The 8399-nt window shown below is 39.7% G+C and overlaps 1 protein-coding gene across 1 annotated transcript in view; it reads left to right on the top strand.

The window, feature by feature from the left end:
- The first annotated feature begins 1415 nt into the window (after positions 1 to 1415).
- The window catches only part of LOC131430655 (epidermal growth factor receptor), a 295688-nt gene continuing 288704 nt past the window's right edge, over positions 1416 to 8399 (top strand). The window contains exon 1 of the mRNA XM_058595780.1: positions 1416 to 3055. Coding sequence (XP_058451763.1) covers positions 2923 to 3055 — 133 coding nt within the window. The 5' untranslated portion in view covers positions 1416 to 2922. The remainder of the gene's footprint in view (positions 3056 to 8399) is intronic.

Below are 8399 nucleotides of genomic sequence, written 5' to 3'. Positions count from 1 at the left end.
GAGTACGCAAAATGTCTGTGTGTGTGTGTGTGTGTGTGTATGTGCGTAAATTGTGAAAATAAGTGCACTAACTTTTTTCAGAGATGTCTGAACCGATTTTTACAAACTTAGATTCAAATGAAAGGTCTTGAGGTCCCATAAAAATTTCCTGAATATTATTTGGATCCGATTTCCGGTTCGGGAGTTATGGGGTAAAATGTACAAAAAAAAAGAAAATATGTGTTCTAAATTTTCTCATAGATGGCGCGACCGATTTTCAACCGAATTTAGGTTCAAATGAAAGGTCCTGTTGTCCCAATCGTAATTCCTGAATTTCATGCGGATCCGACTTCCGGATCCGGAAATATAGAGTAAAGTGTGTTAAAAATTGTATACCATCACTTAAAATGGGGAAAAACTTTAGAAAAATTTCTTAATCGACCTCAAATCTTTTCCAATTGATAGTTTTCATCAGTAAACGGTCAAACAAACCGATTTCGGTTATTATTTTAAGAATCGAAGAAAACTATTTTGAAGAATACCACAGTATTATATATGATAGTATGATTGATATGAGAAAGGCATCATTACACCACTAGGTGGATTAAAACTGGTTTTTGGCCATACGAATCGTTTTGGGCTATGCTGGTTCCTGAATACCGGCTCAATAAATACCGTAAATAACCGTAAACTCTAAACTAGAGCTTACTTCGACATCTCATGGAATGTTCAATCGATTGTCACATGTTTAGATTCAAATTCGATCCGATTTGCAGCTTCGACATTACAGGGTATTGACATTACAAATTGCCGCTTAAAACGACGGTCATTAAAATAATGTCATCAGAACAGAAACAACGAAAGAATAGTCACGCAAAAAACTCATGCGGTTTGATAAAAAAAGGTATCATCTCACTGCTAGGTGGATTAAGCACGGTTTATACTTATAAACAATAGTTACTCTTATTATCAATTCAAAATTTTCAAATTTTGGCTGTAAGCCGAATAAAAACTAATCACCATTTTTGTTGAAACACTCTATAGCTGACCTTCGACGAAAGCCGCTATGTTGTGCATTTCCTATCAGAGTCTCTTTGAAAGTTTGTCGTTCATTCTCTCTCTCTCTCTGTGTGTGTTCCTCTCTTTCGCATGCTTTTTCTCGGGCTTTGTTTTGGCACGATTTTCCTCGATCGCATGCTTCATTCAACTCTGACCGAGAAAAACCAGCTACGATACGACCACGTCCTGGCCAAAGAATGGGTTTGTTGTTGGTCTCGCGTAAAAGTTGATTCGCTGATGCGTGAGAGCGAAAACGAGAGATAGTTCGAAACGAGAGAATGAGAAACAAAAATGACGCTTGCTCAGCCTACGTACGCCACAATACGATCGATCTGCGCTCAGCTTTTTCTTAGTTCACTTCAGTTTAGCATCGGACGGCTTCCAGGTTGGAGTTTACTTGCCGGTTCCAGCATTTGAGTGTGTTTTTTGGCGTTGTTTTGTTTTTGCCACTGCATTGCTTCTTTGGTTGAAGCCCAACAGTTTGGATCAGCTTTTTTTTGACGTTCGCGCGTTGAAGTTTTTCGTTCGCTTAAAGTGTGTTGGTGCAGTGTGAATAGTAGTATGCCGTGCCTCACAGTACTATCTACGGGAAAGAAGTGAGGGCAAAGAAGGAATAAAGATCATACTTACCTGTTCTTTTCCATTCATCTACGACACGGCTTGTACGAGTAAGATCTCTTCGGGGCTCGGTCTCAGCCGTTAAGGTGTGTGTGGAGCGTTTTGGTTTCTTCTTGGACGGTTGTGCCTCTTGCTGTTCGATTTCCGTCGACAGTACACATGTAATTATTTATCCAACCGAGCCGCTTATATGGTGAATGTTCAAGTGAATAACTATCGAGTGTTTTAGAAGATCAGAAAGCGATTGCGTTTTAATTGGGGCTGTTGATCGAAGAAGGCTCGATCGCTCAAAGGTGATCAAACAAAATGACATGTGCCACGGAATGGCCGATACGAAGATCAACCTGAAGCTTGAAGTGTGATCAATTATTGCTGAAACTTTAAACGGGAACAAACTATCGAATCAACAAGTGACCCGCTTGTGTGGCGCATGCGTTTGCGTAACTCGCCAAGGAGCAGGTTAGATGTGGTAGATATGATTTGAATGGAGCGTGAAGCGAAACCTGATTTTCATTCATAAAGAGTCGATTCGACGATCTACGGTGGAGAATCGCGAGATCGCGAGATCGCAACGACAACACTAAAAACAGAGCCTCTCCGTCGCATGTGACCCTAACCAAGCAACAGGCGGTTGAAAAAAAAAACAGCAAACACAATAACCGAGTGGTTCATTTCTATTATACAATGTATTTAGAGCTCACGGCTAATTAGTAATTCAATTGCGAAGTTTTTTTTCGAGATTGCACTGTGGTAAACGAGCTGATAAAAGACCAAAAGACCAGTTCCCTCGTTTTGTGGTCGAGTCCAAAGCAGAGAGGAACGCCGTTTCGAAGTTTCGGAGTAGATTAATTAATGCGTGACCGTGGCAGAAATTCTTCTGCGAGTCCCATGGAGCAGCAATAAAGAAAAAACGGAATTTATAACGAAAATAGTAGAAAACAATAACACAATTGAGTGTCTTTTCGGGAAACATTTCGTGGTGTGCGCCAATTAAGTGGGGAGGAACCAACCGTGAAATGGAAAATGAAACGAAGCTCGTGTTCTTGAAATTTTGATTGTTTTATATTATATCCCATCAAAACGGTGACGGATCTCTGTCACCTGTGCAGGTCCGAAAGGGGTAATTTTTGATTAAGATTTGGCGCAAAAGCACACCGTGTGAGTTGGGTACTCAGTGACAACAATCGAAAATCGGCTCACCGTGCGTGGATCGGTGTTTGTGTTTGTGTGTTTGTGGGTGTCTGTGTTTGGTGACCCACGAAAAGCATGGGAAACAAGATGGAACAGTGGCGGTGGAAACTGTTTGCGATTTCGCTACTGATTGTAACCGGACTTCTCGGACAGGGAGACTGCTATCTGAAGGATTACATCCACAAGCAGGAGGATAACGAAATGAGAGGTAAGATGGAGGGGACTGTTATCAGCTAATGCACACTGGGACTGGAACAGTCACTTATTGCAAGTACTCTGTTCTTATCAAATCTACGAGTATTATTCCTAAAAAAAACTTGGTTGCATTTCGAAGTTCGGAATGGTCTTGCAAAATATTCTCTACTTGATAAAGATGAGCCATCAATAATCGTTTTAGATATTCGCCAGATTCTTACGAAGAACGGTTTAAAATGAGAATAAACAATTACATGAAAGTAGGTAAAAATTGTCTCCAGTTTTTTGTTAGTTTACATCACTTTTTTCTAATTTTTTGGCATTTCGTCTTCGTCAGTGCATGGCAGCTTCCGTTGAGACACAAGAGCAACTTAATAGCTCCATTTGCAGACGTAAAGTACAACTGTATTATAGTGACACATATTGAAACTTCGCAACTGTGACAAAACAAAGAGAGGTTCTGAGCAAAGATAAACTCAAGATATAAGTGATCTGAGATTTCTCAGGTATCATTTGAGAAGGACCCCTCGACGAGCTCGGTTCACCGTCAATTTCAGCAGTATTTGAAGCAAAATAACAAGCGTCTGATCGCTACATACGTCGTAACTATGGCAATGATTGTTTATGTTTGAAACAATATCATGGTACACTACGAACGATATTGAGCAATTTTACTTCATATTCAGTGATAATGATGATGATGATGATGATGATGATGATGGTTTCATCTCATACCCCTACAAAGGTGTGAGCAGAACGAGTTAATAATGATAATTAATATTTTTGCACATATCTTAAACGATCTGATTAATCTAGCAGGTATAGATTCTTCTTCAAAAGAACGACTGACCACAAAATAACATTTAAATATTTCGGACTTACTATCCAGGGTTAATCAAGAAAATTTCCAACCCGGGAAGATCCTTGATCACATCAGAAATCGAACCTGGCCCTTCCCGCCGGACCAGTTCATCGCTACACACATCAGCTACGATGGAATAACGAGACTGCGGATGAGCAGAGCCAAGCCCAATTCCATCAACAACTGTTGATCCTAATTAGTTTCCCGAATCTATTCCTTAATTTATTAATCAAACCTTGCGATCAATGTCAAGAGCAAACTTAACACACTGAATGCTAAGGCTCTTCGGCCAGTCCTATTCGCTTTCCAAATAGTCACTACCTGCTTCGCGCGCGAGGATCAAACGTTTGTAGACTGCTCATTATTTTTAACTCCCAAACAAACTAAAAATCCATCATCATCATACCGAACATAGTAACTTAATACGTCTCGCAATAAAATATAAGAACAAAAAACATACAATCTTCGTAATACGTAAAAAAATCAAAAATCTAACAAATTTGAACTAACTAACCAAATATTTGCTTACAAAGCGGACTTTAAGTGTGAAATACATAACTTTTAGAACTCCACCAATGTCGTTGCGCGTTTAATTTCTCTTGGCATCGGATTAAAAAAACTTATTCCCTTGTACAATAATGAGTTTTGCGATCTGGCTAACAAAAAGCTTGGTGTTCTAGCATCAGATGCGTTTCTAGTATTGTATTGTATATTCAGTGACTCTTGAAATAAGAAGGGAAAAACTACATAAAACTATTGCTTGGAATTTCTTTAGTTTGCTACTGCCTCATCCCACGAAGCATTAAAGTCAATTGAAGCAAGAAATCATTATGTGCTGAATGTAAACATATGTTTGCTTCCTTCCTAACTTGTATTGTTTCCATGGCATTTTGCCGCCTTATAACGAAGGGTCAATAAAAGTACATTATTACAGAGCCAACTGGTTCACGATTACTGACACAACATTTTTCAATGGATCGTATGGGACATTGTAATCTTCAGTTTATCTTTGTTCTGAGGTTGATACGGCAGTTAGAATAGATCAACTGATTTACAAAAACAAAAGTACGGTGACACTAGAAACTGACTAGTGACACATACCTTATGATCAAAAAAGAACCGGAATTTTCATTTTAAAATTCCCGCGCTTGTCCAATCGGTAAACTTTTATTCTCTCAACGTTGGCAACACTGTTATACACATTCTGTCAAATTTTGACGCATATCGTACGATTAGTTTTTGTTTGGCGTCTATACAAAGAAGTTGACAAATTTTCGTGTGGCGATTTTTATAAAATATGTTCTTCTCCCAATATTGAGACTTTGACCCATACATGCTCAAATTCTTTATATTTAGGAGTAATAATTTCTTCAGAAGTAAAGCAAGAGTTAATGGCTATGAGGACTCCACCTCCAGATTTTTTCTGACAGAGAGATAAATTTCGGTCGTGCCGAAATACGTTAAAAATATTTCCAAATACTTCTTCGCTTCTTACACTTTCATCCCAGCTGCTTTCAGTTCCAAGGATTACGTCGAAAGAAGAGGTTATTAAATTTTGATGAATTTCTATCATTTTGGCCGGACTTTTCATGCGGTTGAAATTTTGGCAATAGACCAAAATTTCAGTCACATTTTGTCTGTGAAGCGAAGAAGTTTTTGAGAATTCTGGAATACTTACATTACTAATTTCTGTGCCTATTCCTTCGTCAAAGGGCGTCGTTATTTCCGAAAATTCGACCTTGTAGAATTGTGTTCGGCTTCCCGGATTAGTTGGAGTCGGCGGATATGTTCACTTGTCAATAATTTCCCATAAGAGTCCAGGTCGGCCAGCGCTTCCTTAGGTTTCATTCCATATTCCTGATGCACTTCGATGAAGATACGTAGGAGGTGGTCAGGTGTTGTTGGAAGGCCTTCTGATGCTAATAGCATTTTTATACTAGTTGGTGTCATACCCTCGATGCATACTGTAGGTTGTTGATTTTTCATGTATGACAAATACAGACGGACGACGTGCATTATTTTCGGGTCACGAAGCCTTGCTTTTAAGAAGCGTTGGTCGCCATTTGCAGATTGTGAAGTAATACCGTTTTCGTTTATTGATCAGAGCAGCCCGAAAGCTGACCCAGAGTCGCCAAAACAACGTTTGATATGTTTGTTTTAGCAACCTGATGTCGCTCTAGATCGGACTCCAATCGCGTAGTTTCGCTCTGAAAATTTTCTCGGGTCACACCACGCATCCAGCCGAGTTTGTTTATTTTTTCTTTTTTTCATGAGTTGTTGTTTAGGGCGCGTACCACGTGTTCGTTTTACTCGGAGTCAGAGTAGCCTGCGTCTAGGTTCAAAAACGAAAACGGTATAAGACGTACAATTGGTGAACGCATTGGATCAATTTCGAATTGGCTGTCTGTATTCATGTCCTGTGATATTGCAGATGTATTTATGTTCTGTGATATTGAAGATGTGTTCACATAGTTAGTGGATGGTGCAGCTTTGATGTCATTACTTCCTAAGACCGGAGTAGTGTTGTTTTGAATACTTCTTGTTCCTTTGTAAGGGTTGATTGTTTCACCTTTTTGAAAATTTATGAATATTGAGGCAATATCTGCACCTGGATGCCCGGAGATTTGAACCCGTGCAGCTGCTAGTAAGTCTTTGTCCAAGGGTAAGGTATATTGTAATGACATATTATTGTTATTGTTGTGACAGGTATTGTTACTATTTGTGTTGAAATTGCTGGATCGATGTTACTTCAATGATACCACTTTGTTTTAGATAAGACTAATAATCCCACCAATTTCCTGCAATTCTGTCCAAGCGCTCGAGTATGACTGAAAGACTATTGAACTAAAGATTCAGTAAGTTCGCGAATTCATCCGAAGAACGTCACCTTAATCTTCGAGTTTTCTCGAGAAAAACATGCTTCATAGTGTTTTAAACGTATTTAGATTGTGAAATAGTGTTTCTTTTTTTGTTACAGAAAATTGCAAATTTATTTTCATTCACGTATAGAAAACATTAAGGAGTGTATCGAAAAGTAGTTAGAAACATTGATTATTGAATAAAGAAGCGAAAAAAAAAAACATATTTTGACATCAGTTTTCGATATATTGTAGAAAAATTACATTTTTATGCATTTCACTGATTATATTGAAGAAAATCCTTCATTCTTCGTTAAATTCTGCACAGTTACTTTTGTGACTTTCCTGGTGGCAGCTGTCCAGTTTTTTTTAACTCCTGCATGTTTTCGGACACTGTACCTTCCTTCCGAAAGTGGCGCTTGACAATTGCCCAATACCTTTCAATTGGCCGAAGATCCGGGCAGTTCGGTGGGTTGATGTCCTTTTCCACGAATTGTACATTATTTTTTGACAACCACTGCAGAACGGAGTTGGCGTAGTGGGCTGAAGCCAAATCCGGCCAGAAGAGAGGAGGAGCCTAATGCTTTCTGTACAGTGGCAGCATTCTCTTCTTCAAACATTCTTCCTCGTACACCTTGGCGTTAATTGTGCCCTTCGTGAAGAAAATCGACGACCGCAAACCACAGGTACAAATTGCTTGCCAGACCTTCTGCCCAAACTTTTCCATCGTCACCGTGGTGTCAGCGTCGTCCAGGGCCTGGTACACCGTGTTCGTATAATAATGCGGTCCGGGCAGGGCTCGAGTGTCTTCCTTGGCGTAGGTTTCGTCGTCGATCAGGATGCATCCGTCTTTATTCTGTAGAATCCGCTTATACAGTTTTCGCGCTCTTGTTTTGGCCTGAACTTGCTGTACAAGGGACTTTTTCGGCACCTTCTGTTTCTTGCACGTTTTCAGGGAGTTCCGAACTTTGATCCATTGAATCATCCCGACGCTGGTGTTGAACTGCTTGGCCAAATCCCGCGTCGACGCCGATGGGTTTTTCCTGATGTACTCAACCACTTTTAAGTCCCGGCCGGGCTGGCTGGGACCCGTTTTCTTACTGTATCGGGCAAATCCTTCATGGAAAGGGTCTTACCGAACTTCTCGATAATATTTTTGACACTGGTGTGGTGCACTTTCACCCGTTTTGCAATTTCGTTGTACGTGACACCACTTTCTGAGCACCAAGTGTGCAGAATTTTCTTTCGCATTTCCGGATCAATTCGACTTATCATATAAACGATAAACCGTACCGAAACCAATCGATTGCGCAGCTGTTATTGGCATGTAAACAAACATGTCACCACGAAACACGCTGCAAAAAATTAAGCCATTTCAGAGTAATAACTGTTTGAATGTTGCTAACTACTTATCGGTACACTCCTAATTGAAACAATGGAAAAGTTCAAATGTAACCGTATTGCTATCTACTTCAGAATTGAAACACGTCACCCACGTTTTTTTCCTCCAAAACAAGAGCACTTGAGGTCATTACAAACAAACTGCTTTTTCGTGTAACAAAGAGGCAATAGCTTTCACCATATTCCATCAAACAAATATGCAATAATGCATACAAAGGTTCCGTTTGCTAGATTTG

This window comes from Malaya genurostris, chromosome 2 (genome assembly GCF_030247185.1).
Source record: "Malaya genurostris strain Urasoe2022 chromosome 2, Malgen_1.1, whole genome shotgun sequence".
Classification (NCBI taxonomy): domain Eukaryota; kingdom Metazoa; phylum Arthropoda; class Insecta; order Diptera; family Culicidae; genus Malaya; species Malaya genurostris.
The sequence above is the reverse complement of the archived record's forward strand: the minus strand, read 5'-3'. Positions and strand labels throughout refer to the sequence as shown.